The 24615-nt window shown below is 44.4% G+C and overlaps 2 protein-coding genes across 2 annotated transcripts; both read right to left on the bottom strand.

The window, feature by feature from the left end:
- Positions 1–5394: 5394 nt before the first annotated feature.
- LOC134406156 (galactoside alpha-(1,2)-fucosyltransferase 2-like) lies at positions 5395–6453 on the bottom strand. Its single transcript, XM_063137443.1, has one exon. It carries the CDS (start codon positions 6451–6453, stop codon positions 5395–5397), a length of 1059 nt encoding a protein of 352 aa, XP_062993513.1.
- Positions 6454–22969: 16516 nt separating this feature from the next.
- On the bottom strand, positions 22970–24055 carry LOC134405650 (galactoside alpha-(1,2)-fucosyltransferase 2-like). Its single transcript, XM_063136893.1, has one exon. It carries the CDS (start codon positions 24053–24055, stop codon positions 22970–22972), a length of 1086 nt encoding a protein of 361 aa, XP_062992963.1.
- Between the last annotated feature and the right edge of the window lie 560 nt (positions 24056–24615).

Below are 24615 nucleotides of genomic sequence, written 5' to 3'. Positions count from 1 at the left end.
ACAAGCTAGGGTGACCACGGGCTCCATCACACATACTTTCCCCCTCTGATATTGCGCTATAACTTTCCCCCTCTGATATTGCGCTTGAAAAACTCTGTGGCTTCCCTAGAAATATTAGGCCAGTAATAATTAGCCATCAACCTTTTCTGGGTTTTACCTATCCCCATGTGGCCTGCCAAAAAGGAGTCGTGATCTGATTTCAGCAGCTGGTCCCTATCTGGTATTGGTACCACAAGCTGCTTTTCAGCCCCCCAACTTCCTTGTTTCTTCTTGGGCAACCACTTTTGGTATAAGAGTCCCCGATTCCAGAAAACCTGTTCTTTCCGAGTGTTACTAAAAGAGGTTTCTTGTGCCTCAGCTTTGGGTCTTAAAACCTCCAAGCTGGGATCATTTCCTGTGTGTAAAGCAAACGTGGTATCAGTTTTTGCAACGATGTTTCCTAGCACAGCAGTTCCTTCAGCTGGGTTGCTAGGCAACTGCAGAGGCATGCCCTCAATCTCTCCAGATTCGCTACAATTGTCTGACAAGCCTTCCGCTGCTGCTTGTGAGCGTGTAATAATAAAAACTTTTCTACCTTCTAACCCCATGATATCAGTACCTAGGATTAGAGGTTCTTTCTGACAGCAATTAACACCTAAAATACATTTCCCTGTGACTCCCCTCCATGTAACTTCCATCTCGGCTACAGGAATTTCAATTATGGGCCCTGTCACAAGTTCATGTTAATTTTTCTGTGAGGAATAATCTCCTCCCTCATCACCAGATCTGCTCTAATCAGAGATAAACAAGCTCCAGTATCTAGAATAGCTTTATGCTTTTTTCCATTTATTAAAACATTTTCCCACACTAATGTGTAACACTGAGAACTTTGAGGATGTTTAGCATCTTTATTACTATCCACTCTCCTTACTGAGGTACTTTTCTCTTTCTCTTTTCTCAGCCTGGGACATTGTGGTCTAATATGCCCCACCAACCCACAATTATGGCATGTGAGGTCTGTATTTCCAAACATAGGTTTGGTGGTGTTTCCCGCCTTTTCTGTTGGCAACTGATTTTTATTTACCTCAGCTTCCTTCTTACCCCCATTAGGTTTATACCCTGGTTTAATATTATTTTCTTTAGGAGACTTGCTGGTCATATGATAGCCCTGGTTTAAGGAAAATTGATCAGCCAGGGAAGCTGCATCTTGATAAGTTTTTGGGTCTCTATCTCTCACCAGCAATCTTATTTCTTGGGGAATTTGAAAAATTAATTGATCTTTAATCATCAGATCAACTAAATCTTGCTTGGTTTTCACCTCAGCGCAGGTGATCCATTTTTCAAAATGATCCGCTAATTTGTGTCCCAACTCCACAAAAGATTTGGATGACACAGCATTAAGGCTTCTAAATTTCTTCTGGAAATACTCAGGCCCATAGTGAAATCTTTTATAAACTGCTGTTTTAAAGGAGGCAAAATCTAAAGCTTCCCCCACAGGAAAACTGTTAGAAATTTCAGCCAGGTCTCCCTTGATCAAGTTAGGGATAAACTTCATGTAATCTTGTGGCTTTACTTCCCACATCATGGCTGCCTTTTCAAAGGTATTGAAGAAAATTTGGGGATCTTGCCCCTCAACATAAGGGGTAAAGTCTTTAGGAGATAATTTGGGAGGTCTAGCCCCTTCCTCAATTCTCCTCTGATCTTCCCGCTCAAATTTTCTCTTTTCCAAAGCAAGTCGTTCTAGCTCTAGCTCTCTGTCCGGGAAAGCTGCCAATAGACCAGCTAATTGAACGGAGATACAGATGTGGGCAGCGTGCCCAGACAAACTCCAAGAATTCAGCCACAAACTCAGCAACACACGCTGGAATTTGTCTTTATCTGTGCTATGAAATAACACAGTTCACTCTTTAATGTCAGAGTATAAGAAGTTTTAAACATAAGCAAAGTCCAGTTCAGTTCCAAAAGTCAAGGGCTTACGAGAGGTAGAGAGAGTCCAAAAAGCAATCCAGAGGTCCAGGGATAGGAGCAGGTCACGAATTCCAAGCCGGTCCAAAGTTCAATCAGGATACAAGGTCAACACAAGCCGAAACAGGAAGCAAGAGCTTTCGCCAGGATGCTCAGTTAATCTCTGGCAAGTTCTTGTTGCTTCCCAGCTCTCTAAATACCCCTCCCTGGCAGCTACAGGTGTTCCCTATTGAGTTGGCGTCTAGTATAAATACGCAGAGATCTGCGCCGGGCCTCCTTTTCCGCCCTATGATGTCTAAACAACTGTGCAGGTAAGTTTGTTGTTTCTCCCTCTGTGTCTTCTGAATTGGCCAAGCTCCCTGCTGGTTTAATCACCGGCACACTGGTACTTGGCTCTGCTTCCCCTTCATTCTCTGAGTTGGCCCCACTCCCAGCTGCCACCAGTTCAGCAGCCGTGACACTAGCCTCTGCCTGTACAGGTTCTGTTTCCTCCTCCTCTGAGTCCATCCCCAGCAACTCCTCAGAGGGCCTAACACTCTCGATCTTTTTCCCTCAGCCTTTCTTGTTGTTCCAATTCTCTATCTCTTTGTTTTATCCTTTCCAATTCAAGTTTTTCCTGCTGTTTTATCTTTTCTAATTCAATTTGTCTATTAGACTCCTGCTGTTTTATCTTTTCTAATTCAAGTTGTCTATCAGCTTTTCATTGTTCTAATTTCTCCCTTTCTAGCTGCATGTATTGAGGAGACATTTCTACAGGCACTTGCCTCAGAGGATTTACCTCAGTTTCAACTGCAGCATGAACTCTGTAATATTCTATAAGAGCCCATTTCATTTCATCAACTGACTTTCCTTCAGTTGGCAAATTTAAACGCTTACATCTGTCTGAAAGGGCATCTTTCTTCAACGCTAAGATATTCATTTTTATCAGACAGAGACTTAACCTTAATAAATAAAATGGTACTGGGAGTTTTCAATTGAGGTCAGGAGTGGTAAACTTGATATTTTATAATATGTATCTCATCACAGACAAAAATATCCTGTCAGAGAATTGTATCAGCGCAACCTCTGACTTAGGTAATATGTAACTTTCACAGCTAAGGACCTCAGAGGTGCTTTACAGTAACCACCCTCTGTCCTGTTCACAAATAAAATCCTTTTTGACTTCTACCACTATAAATGAACAGAGTCTACTTTGGATCCCAACGCTACCACCACTTCTTATGCCACGACACAGGCTCTGAACACCAGACCTCACGTCTGCCACCACTTCTTATGGGGCGACACAGGCTCTGAACACCAGACCCGGCCGAGGCTACTCCCTGCTCAAGCCAAGCACCACCACTTGATACGCCTGAGGCAAGGGATAAAGCCCACCTTCCTCCAAACTATGTGGAGAAAGGGGTTTAAAATGGAGAATGGATTTTAATATATATATATAATGTGCTGTGAGTTATATCTGCTTAGATGAATGATTGTCAGAGTGGGTGTTATATGTGTAAACTTAAGATGATAAATGCCAAACAGACACGTGGGATTTTTGTGGTAGTTTTAAAAACAAAACAATTAAAATTTATTTTTAAAAGTTGATAAGCTTTGTTTCAAATAACATTTTAAAACCTTTTTTGTAAACCTTTCATTCAATCCTGTCACTCACTCACATACGCGCTTTCCTTTCTCTCACACAATCACTCTTGAACTTTCTTTATTCTCAGTATTGATTAATATACTTCCACTACGTGCACACCACACCCTAAAGACACCACTCACTACACTGACTCTCAAATTTCCCAGAACTTAAGTACCATAAATACAGAGAGCACTACAGACTCTAAGAGTACCTAACAAGTCTCCCTGAAAAGAACAAGAACAAGAACTCTCAATCCCCTCAGTCATTCCCTTATATATCACTCATCCCCCTCCCAAGACATTCTAACTCCGCCCACTCAGGCCAACATTCTAAAAACCACAGACTTACAAACTGCAGACATACATTTGGAATTGACTTGTGGGGTGTAACGCCACAGATGGCACTACATGGGGGCTGAAGGGTGCTTTAATTCCATTTGGGGGAAATAACTCATACTTTCCCTGCTGTAGGAAAATACGAAAAAGGAGAAGAGGCGGGGTGTCTGCAGGACAGGCATGACATCATCTCAGTGCCACGCTGCAAACCAGGCATGAAGAGAGTGTGATAAAACACTGGAGTGATGGAGCACTGTATGAAAAGGAGGACAGGGCTCCCATAACTTTAACAGTTGTATTGAAAAAGGTTAATTTCAGCAAGTGTCATTTGCATGCTTGCAGCACCTGGTGAAATTCCTTCTTCATCACAACAGTTAAAGTTGCAGGAGCCCTGCCCTTTTTTTGTATCTGGACATTCTAGTATTTATTTATTTATTTATTACATTTTTATACCGCCCAATAGCTGAAGCTCTCTGGGCGGTTCACAAAAATTAAAACCATAATAAAACAACCAACAGGTTAAAAGCACAAATACAAAATACAGTATAAAAAGCACAACCAGGATAAAACCACGCAGAAAAATTGATATAAGATTAAAATACAGAGTTAAAACTGTAAAATTTAAATTTAAGTTAAAATTAAGTGTTAAAATACTGAGTGAATCAAAAGGTCTTCAGCTGGCAATGAAAGGAGTACAGTGTAGGCGCCAGGTGGACCTCTCTGGGGAGCTCATTCCACAACTGGGGTGCCACAGCGGAGAAAGCCCTCCTCCTAGTAGCCACCTGCCTCACTTCCTTTGGCAGGAGCACACAGAGAAGGGCCCCTGTAGATGATCTTAAGGTCTGGGAAAGTACATATGGGAGGAGGCGTTCCTTCAAATAACCTGTCCCCAAATCATTTAGGGCTTTAAATGTCAATACCAGCACTTTGAATCGGGCCCGGACCTGGACTGGCAGCCAATGAAGCTGGAAAAGGACTGGCGTAATGTGATCTCACCGGCCAGTCCCTGTTAGTAAACGGGCTGCCCTGTTTTGTACCAGCTGAAGCTTCCGGACCGTTTTCAAAGGCAGCCCCACGTATAACGCATTGCAGTAATCCAAACGAGAGGTTATCAGAGCATGGATAACTGTAGCTAGGCTATCTCTGTCCAGATAAGGGCGTAGTTGGTATATCAACCTAAGTTGATAAAAGGTTGATATACCAAAGTATAGCTCCTGCAGCTTTAATTGTTGTGATGAAGAGGGAATTTCACCAGGTGCTGCATGCATACAAATGACACCAGCTGAAATTCCCCTTTCAATACAACTGTTAAAGATACAGGAGCCCTGACCTCCTTTTCATAGGGTCACCCTAAGATAAGCCCTTCTACTGGTACCTGATTTATTTATTTAACTTCTATACTGCCCAACAGCCAAATCTCCCTGGGCGGTTCACACATCAATGAACAACGACCTACTCTAGCCTATGGCTTCTGGACTTGGGCAGTTTTCATTTGGGCAGCAGAGGGGAAAGGTCAGCTGGAATCCCAATCCATTCAGGCAAGAAGGCTGCCGAGGGCTTGAACACCTTAAGGAAGGGAGAGTCTGGCAGGGTGTAGTTAGCCAAGTAGACAGTCTCACCACCAGCCAAGTAGCCGGCCCAAATGCCAAAAGTCCCAATGGTCATTATTGTGTGGTTGCAATGAGCAAGGAGAGCAAAATCCTTTCCTGGAGAGGACTCCTGCCCATTCCCAGCAAAGTAAATGTCTCCCTTGGAGGCATTGATGTTTTGCTTGCACCACTCCATCCCGTTGCTGGTCACTACAAAAACAGGATTGTGGTACTTCTCTCTGAAGTAGTTCATGGCTTTCTCCAGGTAGTCTCTATCAGCTACCACACCTTTCCAGGTATTGGGCATTACCGACACATAATCCCCTCTCCGAACATGCACTCCAACATAGGTCACGTCCTGGTGCTCCCTCCGTAGTCCCAAAAGGTATTGATTCACCTCTTCCTTGATGTGGTCATGGAAGGTGAACTCCTGTAGTATCTCTTGCCGTATGTGGTGATAAAAGGTGTAAGAACAAGGGTAGCCAGTCAGCCGAACGTACTTGCCCTGGATGTGACGATAATCCTCTGACATCCAATCATGTAGGTTGAAGTTTCTCCAGGGCAATATGCGCACTATTTCATCAGGGAGCACCGGCAGAGTGATCTGGAATATTGGTGATAGATATCGGTGCATGGCTGGAAGGATGAAGGCTTCATGCCCGTTGAGTTTGGCTAAGGCATAGAGGGTGGCATATGCCCCCATCTGGTTCCCCAAGCGTCCAATGGAGTTCACTGTCCATATTCCAGGATCTATGGGCTTGGAGGATGTACTGGAAGAATTATGGGTGGTGGTTCCCATCAATGAGAAGTTGGATTTGTTTATGAAGTTACTCCTCCACTTCAGATAAGTGTTCCTGTCACATAGGTGCAAAAATGTGGAGAGAGAGAAGACAGCAAACAAGTACAAGAAGAAAAAGATGAAAGGTTTACTGAAGGGACATCTTCCTGGGAGATTCATAGCTCCAAAACAGGGACACCTAAAGAAAGAGCAGGGTGGAGTGAAATTATAGGTAGGACCAACACGGCGAATACAGCCATTAGTGCTCTTGAGTAGGGAACTATATGACAGTGAACTATATGAATGATGGCAGTGGTATCTTAGGCATATCTACACAGAAGTAAGTCCCATCAAGTTCAATGGATCTTACTCCAAAGTAAATGGATAAAGGAATGTAGCCTGAATCAACAAGTCTGATTGTTACCTAAAATTGCCAGGAAGCATACCCAATGCTTGATCTGAAGGTCCATGTTGCATCAACTTTGCTTCAGTTAAGCAAGTCTGAGGCTGGCCAATCCCTGGATGGGAGATTGTCTGGGAACTCCTATGTATATCAAGCTGAGCTTCACAGAAGAAAGACAGGGTATGGATAAAATAACTAAGTAAAATGTCTACCCTACAGACTTAAACCAGGTTAATAGTCATTCTCTCTCCCCTAGAAACTTTAGTTCAGTAGGGAAACTATACAGAACTGTTTTGCTGAAAGGGAGTGAAAGGTTTTATCAACTATCATTCCCCCCTCACCTTCTGTGCTGCTGTCATCACCTGTTTCATGGCCTGGGCAATAGCACCGGATCTCTTCCGGCAGGCCTATCCAGTAGAATTTTAGGATACTTTTAATATGCTTTTAGGATGTTTTTAACAGCGTATGCTATGTTTTTAATCAGTATTTTGTGTATTTTATGCTTGTTGCTGTTCACAGCCTTGATCCAATTGGAAAGGCAGGTAAGAAATATATTATTATTATTATTATTATTATTATTATTATTATTATTATTATTATTATTATTATTATTATTTGCACTTCCAGGAATCCCAGCTGTTGGACAGTGCCATTTTTACCATACATGTCCAAGGGACTGTCTATATGAATTATTTGCCCCGCGGTGGCTGTGCGGAGGTGCTGCGTTGGTTATATGATGCAGCCACCAACCATACACCAGCACAATACTTAGCCTTAGGGGTGTGCACGGACCCCCCGCTCCGCTTCACTTGCAGATCCGCCATTTTCCGGAGCGGGTCGCTCCGCTCCGCCCCCGCTTCGCCCACTTCCGCTCTGCTCCGCTCGGAGCTCCGGATCCGGATCCGGAGCTCCGTTTTTGCCCCCCCATAGGGTTGCATTGAAAGCTAAAAAAGTAAACAACTTTTTTTCCGTTGAAGTTAGAAACCTCATGTTTGGCACCATGACACCTCATGGGCGTATACACACACACGCCAAGTTTCAAGGCAATCCCATCATCCCCTGATTTTTGGCGAATTTTTGAAAATCGGGCACCCCATTCACACCCCTTGGGATAGCTCCGTCAATTTGCATGTTAGAAACCTCAAACTCGGCACCAGGGCAGCTTATCCATGTGTCCACATGCACGCCAAGTTGCAAGCAAATCCCATCATCCCCTGATTTTTGGCGCGGCTCTACCCTCTAACGCACCACCCATAACCCTAATTCACACCCCTTTAGATAGCTCCGTCAATTTGCACGTTAGAAACCTCAAACTCAGCACCATGATAGCTTATCCACGTGTCCACATGCACGCCAAGTTGCAAGCAAATCCCATCATCCCCTGATTTTTGGCATGGCTTAACTCACCCCAAATTGTCCCATTCTACAACTATGTCAATTTGCATGTTTGAAACCCCAAAGTCGGCACCATGATAGCTTATCCACGTGTCCACATGGACGCCAAGTTTCAAGGCAATCCCATCATCCCCTGATTTTTGGGGAATTTATGAAAATCGGGCACCCCATTCACACCCCTTGGGATAGCTCCGTCAATTTGCATGTTAGAAACCTCAAACTCGGCACCATGATAGCTTATCCATGTGTCCACATGCACGCCAAGTTGCAAGCAAATCCCATCATCCCCTGATTTTTGGCGCGGCTTAAACTTTTTAACTCACCCCAAATCAAGTCCCATTCTACAACTACGTCAATTTGCACGTTAGAAACCTATCCTTTGGTCCCATGACAGCTTACCCATGTGTCCCCATGGACACCAAGTTTCAAGGCAATCCCATCATCCCCTGATGTTAGGGGAACTTTTGAAATTTGAACACTCCAGTATGTCAGGGATTTAAAGTTGCAATTGCAGACAGCTCAATGGGGCCAGTTCCAAGGCAATCCCAACATGCCACGAGATAACCCTAAATCTTCTTGCACATTTGAAAAAGGGATTATTGAATTTGATAAAGTCTAAGTGAGCGCAGGAAGGACTTCTCCCCTTAGTCAAAGCAAGACACATACACCATCGCTGCAAGGCGGGAAGGGGAGAAGGGAGGGAAAGCAGGCAGGCAGCATGCATTGTAGTGCCGCAAGGATGGCTTGAGCACTAACGCATAGCAAACCAACCCATAAGTGGGCGCAAAGTGAGGCAAAGATGGCTGGTTCTTTCTTTCTAAGCCAGCAGTTACGCCTTGAGGGGCACAGAGGAGGATGATTGGGAGCAAACCAGGCACCAGGCGGGCAGAGAGGCAGGCAGAGTAGGCGAGGAGTCAGTCCTGGCAGATGCCCCACCACAGCAGCACCCCGGGGGAGGCGGGCAGGCGGGCAGGCAGGCAGGCAGGCTGCGGGCATTTCTGGGGGCACAAGGAAGTGATGGCTGGTTTCTAAGCCAGCATTGCAGTTAGTCACGCATTGCAAACGCAAACCATCCCAGCGAGTCGGTCACCGAGGAGGACAGGCTAGCAGAGGGGCAGGCAGAGTGACATGTCATAGATCTAGTATTGGGGAGGAGTCAGTCCCGGCAGATGCCCCAATACAGTAGCACCCTGGGTGGGCATTGGAAAACGCCATCTTGTGGGCCAATACTTCCCCCACCCCATGTCCTGCAGGGTTGCCTGCCTAACCCTTGTGGGGATGGGAGATGGAGAGCTTAGAGTGGCAGTGCCAGCAGCAGCCTTCGGCTTTCCCCTGGAACCAGTCGCCTTGCCCGCCTCTTTTCCCAGCAAGATCGCCTGGTGCTGCCTATGAAGATGCATCTTCATGCTGCTGGTTCCATAATGCCCTGTCGATGAACCCCTGCTTAGGCTGAGTTTGCAGTGGCGACAGACAGCAAAGCGGGGATCCGCTCCCAACTCAAAGTGGTCCCACACGATGCTTGTCTTTCGTTTCCGTGGTGACACCACCAATTGCCCGCCTGAGCTCTCTGGTGTTGCCACAGAAACAGGGGTGTGGGATGAGACTGGGGAGAGAGCCTCGGCCTGCTGCTGCTCCTCCTCAGCCCCCACATCCTGGAGGCCCACCGCCTCCTCCTCCTCCCCCCCCTCCACTGTGCTGAGGACCTCGTCTAGGTCCATCAGCGGGCTCGTGGGCTGAAAGGAGAATGAGGGAGTTGGGGATACTCCTCCTCCTCTAATGGCACTGCTGCCACGTGCCTCTTGCAAACGGGCACTTTTCCCATTCCCACCCTCAAAAAGAGAACGCCGGGCACAAGTTGCAGAAGAGAGTGGCTCTGCCTGCTGCTTGTCCTGCTTCTGTTTTGTAGCAGTCAGCCAAGGAGTTGCCCGTTTGAGTTTCACAGGAGGAGAGGCAGCCTGCTGGCAGCCTGAGCCTTGCTGCTTTCAGCACGCCTCCTTCCTCTTTTCATGATGACTAATAAAATATTAATACTACTAATACTATGTATAAGGTACTACTAAGAATATGTATAAGAAGAATATAATATGTTTAAATGTAGGGAAATGGGACAAGAAAAATAAAATATACTACTACTAATATGTATGAGAATATACTAATATATATATATATATATACTACTAAGAATATCTAAAAGAATATAATAATATGTTTAAGAATATTACTAATAAATGTAGGGAAATGGGACAAGAAATGGGACAACCACTACTATAAGAAGAACAAAATATGAATACTACTAATAATATGTATGAGAATATATACTAATAGACTACTAAGACTATGTAAAAGAATATAATAATAATATGTTTAAGAATAGGGAAATGGTGTGCGTATGCTTTCCCCAAAATGCTCAATCTGTGGCTGCACAAAAGCAGCCCACTCTGTCCAAGTTACACAGAGAAGAAAAAGAGAATCAATTTTTTTTGGTATATTTTGGTATATAGAAGATAGAAGGAAACACAATCAGGATTTAAGAGAGGGGAGGGGGGAAAAGAACCAACCACTACTATAAGAAGAACAAAATATGAATACTACTAATATGTATGAGAATGTGTACTAATAGACTACTAAGACTATGTAAAAGAATATAATATAATATGTTTAAGAATAGGGAAATGGTGTGCGTATGCTTTCCCCAAAATGCTCAATCTGTGGCTGCCTGTTGAACTTGACAAAAGCAGCCCACTCCGTCCAAGTTACACAGAGAAGAAAAAGAGAATCAATTTTTTTTGGTATATTTGGTATATAGAAGATAGAAGGAAACACAATCAGGATTTAAGAGAGGGGAGGGGGGAAAAGAACCAACCACTACTATAAGAAGAACAAAATATGAATACTACTAATATAATATGTATGAGAATATATACTAATAGACTATGTGAAAGAATATAATAAAATATGTTTAAGAATATAAATGTAGGGAAATGGGACAAAAAGTGTGTGTATGCTTTCAAAAGAAAGCTTTCACAAAAGCAGAACAGTCAGGCTTTAATACAGGGAAGGGGGGGGCAACCAACCCAACCACACACTCCAAAATTCAAAAATAAAGTTTATATTAAATCAAAGTAAGGGGAAAACACAGGGCAAACTAAGCTACAAGTCAGAAAGAAGCAAACAAACACACACACACGCCAAACTAAACCTATCCTAATCTATCTCCAAAGTCCAAAGCAGGAGCACTAACTAACTAAGTGTTCCCTCCACGAACGCCAACCCACAAAGAGACACAAAACAGAAAGTTCTCAGGGTGGGTCTGCCTTAGTCCCCCCTCCAACGCTGGGATTGGAGGAGGATGCTTTCTGAGGAGATCAATTCTCATCAGGATTGGGAGTTGAATGTGCCTGTCATCGCTTCCAAAAAAATAAAAAAATAAATAAAAAAAAACCCAAACCCCGATTTTTAACAAAATATTGCACGTGAACCACAGCACGCAGAAAGTTGAGAGTAGTCTCAAAATGACCCCCATCCACAACTCTCTGTGCACAAGAATAGCTTAAACCCCCCCCCAGTTATCCCCGATTCTTTCCCTCAATGCAATCCTATGGGCGAAAAGCCGAAACGCAGTTTGAGCCGCGCGGTTGACCCGATTTTCAAAAAAATATAGCACGCGACACGGACAACGCAGAGAGGTGAGAGTGGTCTCAAAATGACCCCCATCCACGACTCTCTGAGCACAAGAATTTCCAGAGCGATAGCTTCAAAAACATCATAGTTATGCGCGATTATTTGCCGCAATGCAATCCTATGGCGAAATGTTTTCAAGATGGCGACCGGAGCGCTCCGCCTGAACTCGGAGCTCCGAAAAATGGTCGCTTCTCTTCGCCTTGCTTCTAGGGGGTCCACGGTCCGCTCCTACTCCGCCTCTGGGTAAGGCGGAGCAGGCCAATCCGCTACTGCTTCTACGCTCCTAATCGGAGCGGAGCACATCCCTACTTAGCCTCATAGGAAAAACTTCACTTGCTTCCTATCTTTTCAAACGTCACCATAAACCTGCTGAGAATAGTAACAAAACATACAATCAAACTGTTCACTGAACATAACATTTATCACCACCAAATGATACAAGCCTGAAGTTGCTAAAGCGGTTTCTTTTGCAGGTTGCTTCACACATTCATTTCCATGGGGCTTTTTCCCTTTGCAATCCTGCAATCACATTGCTTAGCAAAAACTTCTTTCATCTGCTTGATCCTTTTTCAATCCTAGGAAAACCTCTTTCCAACAACAAAAGATTTAAACATTTTGAAGAACATTCAATTTCAAACTGCCTCCTTAACTTTTCTGGCGACCAGCCGAGGCTTGAATTTCTTCACCCCTTCTCTAACTGCTTGAGGCTAAACAGTTTCCTGCAACTTAGAGATTTTTGCCCTGCTGGCAAACTCGTCTCTTCCTTAAGACTGTTTCTTTTCTTTTGCTCGGCACTTTCCCACTGCTGCCTCTCTAAAGAATTCAACTTCTTTACTTTAGAGTACGAACTAGGCTCATAATTCACACAGCAAGCTTCAAAGCCATACCGTTTTGGTGGTATGCCTTTATTAACTCTTTGACTGCGTCTTGGAGCTTCTTCCTGCTGTTCTTCTTGCCTTAACTCTTGAGTCTCTGTACTCTGTCGGTTAACCAACAATTCAGGCTCCTGCCTGCTTTCTAGTTCTACCAACACTTCCAGGTTGCCGTGCACTCTTTTCCAATTCGCTTCACTAAAGTTAGCTGACCTAGAGACCACTATTCTTCCCCCTTCGCACAAGAACCTCCAGTTGTTGTGATCATAACCTACAAAGCGTAATCTGATTTCTTTGGAAGGAACAGTACGTCTCTGTGAAATTGGAACATTTACAACAGCAAAACTCCCCCAAGTTCTCAAGTGCTTTAGATTTGGTTTCCTGTTGTAAAGCAAAAAGAAAGGAATGTTATTTATGGTTTTAGTCCAAGTCCTGTTACAAAGGTAATTGGCTGCCACAAACGCTTCTCCCCACAATTGTGGCTCTGCTTCGGCGTCCTTTAACAAGCATTGCATTTTTTCTTTCAGCATGCCGATGCGCCTCTCAACATTGCCATTCTGATGCGGTGTCCTCGGGCTACATAATTTATGACTTATGCCAGTCTTTTTACAAAACTGCTTAAAACGGGTCGATTGAAACTCGCCTCCCCGATCCGTCATCAGCTGCCGGATCTGCTTCTGGAGTTTTCTCTCTATGAATTTAACCCATTCCTGCACCGTGTCTAAACATTCAGATATGTGCTTTAACAAATATACCCACGAAAAACGGGTTTTATCATCCAGAATGACTAAAGCATATCTGGCTCCTCCATAGCTCTCTGGAAACGGGCCGGTCAGATCCATGTGCACCAGTCCCAATACGTGTTGACTCCGCCAGTCTCTGACACGTGGAATATTCTTCTCTTTTGACTTGGCAACTTTACAAATCAGACAATCGAGAAACTTGTTGCATTTCTGAACTTTTAGACCCTCTGAAAAATTCAGAGTTTTGTTCAGAACTTTAAAACTCGAATGTCCAAGCCTCCAATGTAAAACATGGATGCAATTGTCATGGTTAGGAACATTTTCAAAAGTTTCCATACAACCTGCTTGCACCTCTGGAGTTTCTTCCTCATTTGGATTGTCCTGTATAAAATACAATCCATTCTGCAGCTTTGCAGTTCCTTTCAGGAGTCCATGCTTTCGAATAAAGCATTTGTCTTTGTTGGGTTATTGCCAGAACTTTTCTCTCTCTGGAACTCTGTTTGTGCTCAGAAACAAACACACATCACGCAGGTCTTACACAGCAGAGCTGGTTTATTTCCTTCAGGCTTCTGTGCAGTTCAATTCAGATCAGTTCAGATCAGCACACTGAGGCATACACAGAGAGCAGTGATCAGAGAGCAGTGATCAGTAAGCAGTGATCAGTTCCATTTTACACAAGTGAGAAACTATATACACATCTTACACAATTCTTATCTACATTACATACAGCTGTGATGAGGCTAACTTAGAATCTTAGCAAGGTTCCCAGAACAGCCTCTATCTCAAGGTAATTGCCCACAGATAGTCTTTCTCTGTTTAACCCTGAGATAGCCATACACACACAATTTTAATGACTAAGCAAGTATTTCTTTTCATATACTTAACAGTCTTTTTCAAAAGACACACAGAAACCTTTTTCTGTTAAACTTGACACTCCTAGAAGAGAATAACTTAAACTGGGAACAAACAATGCATTATCAAAGCATTCTTTCAAAAAAGGTAGTCTGCACGAGCCTTCGCCAGACACTTGAACTTTTTTGCCATCAGCCAGCGTGATAGATTTTTCAGAAGAGTCCCTGAAGTCCTGGAAGAAGTCAGGTCTATTCGAAATCACTGTAGAAGATCCAGAGTCTATGAGCCACTGAAAGCTCTTTCCTCCTGCTTGCTTGCAGAGCTGACTCCTTTCTTCTGCCGTGACTAGCTGCACTGATTTATTTTTCCCTCTGTCCTCTTTGTTGGGCTCTGATTGTAATTTAACTCTACAATCCTTTTGCAAATGTCCCAACTTCTGGCACCTGAAGCACCGTAGAGGTTTCTTAGGTTTGGGCTTTCTCGAAGTTGAAAACGCTGACTCATTTTCCTCCTTCTTCACCAAAGCCTTAACCCCTTCATACCCAGACCATTTTGCAAATGCGTCTGGTTTATCGCCTGAACTGCTTTGGGCTGACTTTCTCAAAGTCCTCTTTTGACATTCTTCTATCAATCTGCCCGATATCAAATTTAAAGTCATGTCCTGGATCCTCATTGCTTCTAAAGTTGTCACCAGCACGTCCCAGGACGGTGGTAAGCTCGACAAAACCATATACGTTTTCATTTCATCACTGAGAGGTAAGCCTGCTGCATTTAGACTTTCAAAACAGTCTCTTAATTTCTGCAAATGGGCTTTTACATCTTCTCCCTCTTTCATCAGTGTGCGGTAGAGCTTTCTGGTTAAGCTTATTCTAGCTCCTCCAGTATCGCTAACATATACAGTTCTCAATTTAGTCCAGATAACATCAACTGTGTCTTCTCTGCTTATATACGACAGTTGGTCATTTCTCATGGACAAAACAATATGGGCTTTTGCCCGTTCTGCGCGACGTCTCCACGCCTGTAAATCTGCTGCATTCAAATCTTCTGCTGGGGCATCTGTTACAACCTCCCACAGATCAAGATTTCTCAGGCTCATTTCTAACTTGAATGACCATGACATGTAATTTTCGTCTGTAAGGAATTCCATAGGGACAGTGTTCCCAACATTTAATGCCATACTTTCAATTTAACAGGTTGTTTCTGATATACAACCCCTTCAGTGGTTTAATTTCTTTTAGGGCCTGACCAGCTATACAGTTTCAGCTTCCTCAGTGCCCCCTTAAATTCAAAACCACTCTTGCCAGTTCTCTCCGTGTGATTTTTCAGACACCAGCTATACGAAATAGCTTTCCGGCTGCCTGTTCCTACGACTTTCAACAAAGACGCTCAGGAATTTAATCAACCACGGCTTAATCCTTCAGTCCTACTGTTCTTGCTGTAACCACTCTGCTTGCTGGTTGTTTTAGGGGCCTGGGCCCATAACCTATTGGAATATGTTGGTCTAATATTTACAACCTTATTTTAGTTATTGCCAGACTGGGCTTCTGGCCAATAACCTTATAACAGAGTTTTGCAGCGGTTTCCAGCAAACTCAGCATAGACACAGATTAAGACTGAGACTTTTAGTAGGTTTAAAGAAACCTTTACTGGCATATAAAAATATAATTTAGTTATGGCAATCACAAATACAAATACTTACATACGGTCAGTCACTACAGCTCTATACATTTCTGATACATGTACATGGGAATACAATCCTTTTTATAGGCTAACTGTACAATGATGCAACTGCTTGCAATCCCTTAATTGAAACAATCAAGTCACCAATTATTCAATCATGACATCAATGTCCAGGTGCAACGTTGACCTTTAAGTTTTCTGCTGAGTCTTCTGATTCCTCCAGCTCCTCAGCAATTAGTAAATCCATGGAAACATATCTAGGATCTATTCCAGGATCCAACATGCCCTGCCCTGATTTCCCCCCCTCCTCGCATCGTCTGCAGATCAAATGTATAGCTTCGCTGGGCTGTACTCCATAGCATCGTATATGCGATAATGCGCATGTGCACATTAATAACTGCATTACAAAAATATATCAGGAGATAAATCGCAGTTGCTGCAGCAGTCTGACGCTCTTTACCTAGATTCGAATAGATGAAAATTCAGGTTTATATTCAATGCGGAGTAATCCCGCTGTCGTATAGATGAGGGCTGGAAAGGTCTAATCCAGAGACCCTAAAGGATCATTCAAGGGATCGCCTGTTATGCCCACAGCACACCCATCTCCTTATGAGGGAAATGGCTTTCCATAAGATCTGGAATTTTGCTAGGAAAAGTAGAGGTGAAGGAGAGTCAGAGCCTGGGACGCTTGGGAAAGAGGAAGATGGGAATGCTATGTGTTTGTCAGAATTTGTGGAATTAGCAGAAAAGACACAGGAGCTAGCAATGAAGCAAAAATATGGAGCTTGAGTAGAGATCTTTTAATTTAAATCTTTTAGAACTCCCACCAGACCTAGAAGTGTGATTCAACGCATTTACAGCTAAGCAAAATAAACAAACAAAATCAGTTTTCCAATTTAAAAAAATCCCACTTGCAGGAGAAGAGGCTCCCATGCTCCCATGCGCCTTGGGTGGGCTGGTGCACTGGCGGCAACGCCTCGCCCTGTCTATGAAAAAAAAACCTAAACGTGTTACTTCACATGTAGGCTCTGTGAAGGAGCATCAATGCGACAGTGCAGCGGCTCGCTCGGCTGGGCGCAGTAATACCGCCCTTGTATAGATGAGGGTCTGATGAACAACAACTAGAGATGCAGCCAGAGGAAGCGTTCGAAGCTCTGAGTGTCAAAGACTCCAGATGCCAGTGACTCCTGCAGAGAGCTGCAAAAGAAGTTCCATGATGTTCCAGATATGTTCCAGAACAATTCCAAACATGGAACAAAGAAAGAGTTGAGCAGATGTCCTGCACTCTGAAAAGAGCCATGAATATTTCTAGATGCCACAGAATTAACCTAAAGATTCAAACAATTATCTCAAGCCAGAATAGACTCCATTGAGGCAAATCTCTGCCCTGATTTCGGAGTGGCTCCCCTTACTTTGCCCTGTCGGATTACTTGTCAGAGACCTGCCCCTTTTTGGATAATCTGTAAACCGCCCAGAGAGCCCTGGCTATGGGAGCAGTATATAAGTGTAATAAATAAATGAATAAATAAAATAAAATAACTGCACTAGTCAATGGAAATTAATCAAATGCTTCCAACTCCCTAATTTTTAAAGATAAAGAGATGAAACTTGGGACTGTGAGAGCTCTTAAGGAGGACTTTAGCCATACAAAGTTTGAATCAGATTGGCTTATGCTTTGAGTTTTAGGACTTTTTAAGATGGAAATTAACAAAAATGCTTACATCTACATAAATTTTACAAATTAAAGAGATGAAACTTGACATGGTGATAGCTCTTAAGGAGGGCTTTAGCCGTGCCAAGTTGCATCAGTTCCATTCATGCCCTGATTTTTTAGGAGTGTTTAAATCCTGCCCCCAACCATATCCCCCTTAAACACACACACACACACACACACGTTAATCCATCACTGTGCATTCATGGAGAGAGCTTTTATCCTTTACTTTGCTGATGAAGAGCTCCACTGCTGGTGGTAGAAGTTTCTACCCCAGCCTTCTCCAACCAGGTGCTCTACAAATCTATTGGATGGAGTCCCCCCCTGCCCCCCTGCACTGGAAGTCCAGCCAGCCAACAGGAGTAATAGTTTAATTTAAATAAAGAACCTGCCCAAAGTCACCCAGTGGTTTTTCATGGCCGAGTGGGGACTAGAACCTGGATCTCCTGACTCCCATTCCAAAATTTAGTGTTTTTCACACGGACATGGACTGTGCTATGGCAATTCCTAATTGGTTAGCCACAGATGTCAATATCAAAGCTACCCCTCACCCCATTAAGCGTCTTCCAATTATGGAGATACTTAATTCACATACACACATACCCACACAGCATTGACACCTGAAAAATAGCCGGATAATTTCAGAGACTTTTGAAGCTCCGATTGGGCATATCTCCACTCTGATATTAATTAGGGATGTGCTCTGCTCCGATTAGAATCGGAGAATCAGAAGCAAATTGGCCTGCTCTGCCTTGCCCAGAGGCGGAGTAGAAGCGGATCGCGGACCCTTAGAAGCACGGTGAAGAGAAGCGCCCATAGGCGGAGCGCTTCTCTTTTCGCGGAGCGCTCTGATCGCCATTTTGGAAAATTTCGCCCATAGGATTGCATTGCGGTCATCAGAGTCCTCCAAAGGTTAACCAGTGGAGAGAGACTAATGCCTATCATGAGTTGAAGTGTTAGTTTGCTTCTTAAAGACTGGTCCCTAGACAGGGCCAGTCAAAATTGGCATAATTCCCCCTCCCCCTGGGCACGCCCACTTTCCTCTTACTGGTAAAAGACAGATATAGCCTTTTTAAAAAAATTCTTCCTGTTGTTTATTCAGCAACACTGCTGCTTTTAATTCTACCCCTCCTTTGTTTGTTTATTTATTTATTTATTCCATTTTATATTTACACCCCATAGCCCAAGCTCTCCTGGCTTTTCCTCTTCAGTGAAGTCAGGCAGGCTTTCATTGTGGTTCAACTCCTTGTTGTTGATGTTGTTGTTGCTGATATTAATATTAATTAGTACTGCTATTAACATTATTATTTTGTTGTTTAGTAATGGCTGTGATCACAGTGCAGTCAATCAACTCTGAAGCAAGGATCACAAAGCTTTACTCTCATCCTCCTAGCCTCCTAGTTATGGGATGCAAAAGAAAAGGCATCTCTCTGTGCTGCTCCCACCTCACAGGGATGGTTTGCATTACTGGCTTTGAAACTATTCTTGGCTCACTTCCTTATGCCCCCAGAAATGTCTGTGGCCTGCCAGCCTTCCCTCCCTCCTCCCCTGCCCGCCTTGCAGGGATGGTTTGTGTGTGTCTTGCTTTGACTCAGGGGATAAGTCCTTCCTGTGCTTACTTAGACTTTTGGAAGTTCCAAATCAATTTTTCAAGTGTGGAAGAAGATCCATATAGGTTTATCTCTACTCCCCAATTCATGGCATCTTGGGATTTCCTTTGAAATGGCCCCATTGAGCTGTCTGCAGCTTTAAATCCCTGAGATACTGAAGTGTCTGATTTTCATAAATTCCCCAAAAAATCAGGGGACACTTGGATTGGCTTGAGTCTTGGCATGCATGTGTATCCATGAATAATCTATCATGGTGCCGGGTTTGAGGTTTCTAACATGAAAATTGACGGAGATATCCAAAGGGGTGTGAATTGGGGTTATGGGTGGTGCGTTAGAGGTTAAAGCCCCGCCAAAAATCAAGGGATGGTGGGATTTGCTTGAAACTTGGCATGAATGTGGATCTAGATGGCATCTGTGAGGGTGCCCACTTCAAAAAAATTTATCTGTCAAAATGTCGGGGAACAGTCCATGTCTGAAAATGGGATGTCCGATTTTCATAAATTCCCCCAAAATCAGGGGACTCTTGGATTGGCTTGAGGCTTGGCATGCATGTGTATATGTCCATGAGGTGTCATGGTGCTAAACTTGAGGTTTCTAACTTTAACAGAAAAAAAGTTGTAGGCTTTTTTGGATTTCAATGCAAGCCTATGGGGGGGGGGAAGCAGAGCTCCGATCCGGATCCGGAGCTCCGCAGCAGAGCGGAGCGGACTATAGGTGGAGCAGGGCGGAATGAAGTGGCCCGATCCGCAAATTGTGGATCTGGAAGAGAAGCGGATCTGGGGGTCCGTGCACACCCCTAATATTAATTGATGGGTTTGGGAGCAGCCAATCTCCGCTCTGGAAGATCAAAGGCTCCGTGGATGTTCACCGTTACCAGATAATTCCACACACCCTGACTTTTCAGTCCTGCAGGCACATTTGTAAATTAATTCTCTCTCTTCTGGCACCACATCCCTTGTCAGGTATAGGTACAAGGCCGGCCTTGTATCTAGTGGTTAGGTTTATTAGGAAATAGTTTTGACAATGCCAGATGTTCTCTTGCAAATTGATCTCTGTAAGAAGTTTCCATGGAAGTAGTTTGTTTACTCCTTTATTTTGGCGTTGAGTCAGCTGGTTCTCTGGGAACTTCAGAGTGTTTTGGAAAAGGTGGGGAGCGCTCTTCGAAGGGGGATACATCCTGCCCTCTTGGCACGTGGGCATGGTTTACAGGTCAGAGGAGCTGTCTGTCAAATGACCTTGAATAGGCCTTAAAGGCTGGTGCAAACCTGAAAAAGCTTTGCTAGGTTTCATCTCTCAACGCAATGCCAGATCTCCCTCCTGCTTTGGATTCCATCTCCGCTTGGGACTTTGAAAGCACTCTGCACATGGACACTTTGCTGTTTGGACTTTGGATATCTAGGAACTGTGCCATGAAAAGTAGTGAAGCTTTTTCATAGACTTGGACTTGCATATGCTGTGGATTCTGTTTCCGTGCCCAGACTCGGGTGACAGGGAGTTCCCAGTCCTTAGCAGAAGGATGGGTCTCCTGGGCCCAAGGCTTAACCTTTCCTGAAGTCATGGTAATGGGGTCAGCTCAGTAGTGGTAGGCTGAGATTGATAAGTGTATGACGGATCTCTCTGCCCGGCTCTGGTGGCTCAGAGCAACCTTTCCTGGGACTTCGTTTTAGAAGACTGGCCATGTCCCTTTGAGGTGTCAGTGTCGGAGGCGGGTGGAGAAGCTCAAAGCTGTTATTGGCGTACCCTATTTGCCCCCTCCCTCTCTCAGTGTTTGCCTTAAGGATCATTTCAGAAAAAACAATCCTAACCATTGTTCAGCTTTAAGTATGTTTTGGAGACTCTGTACCCATTAAGCTTGTCTATCATGTGATTTCCTCAATAAAAGAAGTTTCACTGATGTGAGTGTTTCGTGTCAGCTCGCCAGCACGGGTGAATACCAGAGGGAACAGTCATGAACATGACAGTATGAAACGTAGCCACAAACAATGCTGCTGCAGCCTGCAATGGATTCCTGTAAGAGGTTGCAGTGGCTATCTCCAAGATCACCGAGATCTGCCTAAATTACTTCACAAGTGTCAGCAAATTCCCGCAAACTTCACTTTGCCAACCCCTGGTCTATCGGAATTTTATCTCCCTCTCTAGATTTCCTGCCCATTTGGGTGCCAGTCTTGACTTTGTACCTTGTGTTGGTTACGTGGGACAGATTAGGGATTCTTCTGGTCCACTTCCCCCGTCCCCCCCCCTCAGTCTCCCTATTTGAGCTGACGAAGGGGGTTGGATTTTGGGTTGCGGACCCTAGAACGATGGTTCAGAGGGATTTTAACTTCCATGCTGCGGCTGCTGGTTCCGGAGTGGCTCAGGACTTTCTGGGTACCATGGGACTGTCTCTGGGCTCATCTACACCAAGCAGGATTTATTTATTGATTAAGTTTATTTAATTACATTTATATACCTCCCCACAGCCGAAGCTCTCTGGGCAGTTTACACTTTGAAAGTGCACTTTGAAAGTGGTATATAAAAGGCAGGAGCCACACTACTGCTTTTTAGCAATATTGAAGTGCACTGACAACATATGTACCATTTTCGTACTGCTCTGTGCTGCTTGGTGTGTCTACTGCCTTGTGTAGACCACTTTCATAGTGGAATATCCTGCGTGGTATAGATGAGCCCTCTGCTGGAAATGGGCAATGATGCTTGTTGTTTGTTTGGAAATTCAATTCCCAGACAAGCTAGGGTGACCACGGGCTCCATCACACATACTTTCCCCCTCTGATATTGCGCTATACCAATGAAATCTCCCTTTCGCTTGTTTGCTCTTCCACTCCAATCCGCTCCACTCCGCCTGTTCTCCTTCTGCCTCCAGTTCATTATGATGGTCCTGGGCTCCCTCCCCACCCCCCTCGCTCTGGCTTTGTTGTCTAGCGATTTACTGATTTAACGTTTCATTGGCTGGGCTCCGTTTCTTTTGGCAATGGGAGTGGGGTTGGAGCAGTAAAAGTCCATTCAAACGACTCAGCACCTGTCTGTTGGTTCCGTACGGTGCTGGAGGGGGAGAACCACCCCACCCTCCTCTTTCGTCAGCCAGCTCTCCCTTCGAAGCACATGCCCCCCCCCCCGACAAGGTAAATAGCTAGAGGATGGCACTACATGGGGGCTGAAGGGCGCTTTAATTCCATTTGGGGGAAATAACTCAGACTTTCCCTGCTGTAGGAAAATACGAAAAAGGAGAAGAGGCGGGGTGTCTGCAGGACAGGCATGACGTCATCTCAGTGCCACGCTGCAAACCAGGCATGAAGAGAGTGCGATAAAACACTGGAGTGATGGAGCACTGTATGAAAAGGAGGACAGGGCTCCCATAACTTTAACAGTTGCATTGAAAAAGGTTAATTTCAGCAAGTGTCATTTGCATGCTTGCAGCACCTGGTGAAATTCCTTCTTCATCACAACAGTTAAAGCTGCAGGAGCCCTGCCCTTTTTTTGTATCTGGACATCCTAGTATAGCTCCTGCAGCTTTAATTGTTGTGATGAAGAGGGAATTTCACCAGGTGCTGCATGCATACAAATGACACCAGCTGAAATTCCCCTTTCAATACAACTGTTAAAGATACAGGAGCCCTGACCTCCTTTTCATAGGGTCACCCTAAGATAAGCCCTTCTACTGGTACCTGATTTATTTATTTAACTTCTATACTGCCCAACAGCCAAAGCTCCCTGGGCGGTTCACACATCAATGAACAACGACCTACTCTAACCTATGGCTTCTGGACTTGGGCAGGTTTCGTTTGGGGCAGCAGAGGGGAAAGGTCAGCTGGAATCCCAATCCATTCAGGCAAGAAGGCTGCCGAGGGCTTGAACACCTTAAGGAAGGGAGAGTCTGGCAGGGTGTAGTTAGCCAAGTAGACAGTCTCACCACCAGCCAAGTAGCCGGCCCAAATGCCAAAAGTCCCAATGGTCATTATTGTGTGGTTGCAATGAGCAAGGAGAGCAAAATCCTTTCCTGGAGAGGACTCCTGCCCATTCCCAGCAAAGTGAATGTCTCCTTTGGAGGCATTGATGTTTTGCCTGCACCACTCCATCCCGTTGCTGGTCACTACAAAAACAGGATTGTGGTACTTCTCTCTGAAGTAGTTCATGGCTTTCTCCAGGTAGTCTCTATCAGCTACCACACCTTTCCAGGTATTGGGCATTACCCACACATAATCCCCTCTCCGAACATGCACTCCAACATAGGTCACGTCCTGGTGCTCCCTCCGTAGTCCCAAAAGGTATTGATTCACCTCTTCCTTGATGTGGTCATGGAAGGTGAACTCCTGTAGTATCTCTTGCCGTATGTGGTGATAAAAGGTGTAAGAACAAGGGTAGCCAGTCAGCCGAACGTACTTGCCCTGGATGTGACGATAATCCTCTGACATCCAATCATGTAGGTTGAAGTTTCTCCAGGGCAATTTGCGCACTATTTCATCAGAGAGCACCGGCAGAGTGATCTGGAATATTGGTGATAGATATCGGTGCATGGCTGGAAGGATGAAGGCTTCGTGCCCGTTGAGTTTGGCTAAGGCATAGAGGGTGGCATATTCCCCCATCTGGTTCCCCAAGCGTCCAATGGAGTTCACTGTCCATATTCCAGGATCTATGGGCTTGGAGGATGTACTGGAAGAATTATGGGTGGTGGTTCCCATCAATGAGAAGTTCGATTTGTTTATGAAGTTACTTCTCCACTTCTGATAAGTGTTTTTGTCATACAAGTGCAAAAATGTGGAGAGAGAGAAGAGAGCAAACAAGTACAAGAAGAAAAAGATGGAAGGTTGGCTGAAGGGATATCTTTCTGGGAGATTCATAGCTCCAAAACAGGGACACCTAAAGAAAGAGCAGGGTGGAGTGAAATTATAGGTAGGACCAACACGGCGAATACAGCCACTAGTGCTCTTGAGTAGGGAACTATATGACAGTGAACTATATGAATGATGGCAGTGGTATCTTAGGCATATCTACACAGAAGTAAGTCCCATCAAGTTCAATGGATCTTACTCCAAAGTAAATGGATAAAGGAATGTAGCCTGAATCAACAAGTCTGATTGTTACCTAAAATTGCCAGGAAGCATACCCAATGCTTGATCTGAAGGTCCATGTTGCATCAACTTTGCTTCAGTTAAGCAAGTCTGAGGCTGGCCAATCCCTGGATGGGAGATTGTCTGGGAACTCCTATGTATATCAAGCTGAGCTTCACAGAAGAAAGACAGGGTATGGATAAAATAACTAAGTAAAATGTCTACCCTACAGACTTAAACCAGGTTAATAGTCATTCTCTCTCCCCTAGAAACTTTAGTTCAGTAGGGAAACTATACAGAACTGTTTTGCTGAAAGGGAGTGAAAGGTTTTATGAACTATCATTCCCCCC

The sequence above is a fragment of the Elgaria multicarinata genome, chromosome 11, assembly GCF_023053635.1.
Source record: "Elgaria multicarinata webbii isolate HBS135686 ecotype San Diego chromosome 11, rElgMul1.1.pri, whole genome shotgun sequence".
In the NCBI taxonomy this organism is placed as follows: domain Eukaryota; kingdom Metazoa; phylum Chordata; class Lepidosauria; order Squamata; family Anguidae; genus Elgaria; species Elgaria multicarinata.
Note: the sequence above shows the minus strand (reverse complement) of the source record. Positions and strands in the feature narration are given on the sequence as shown.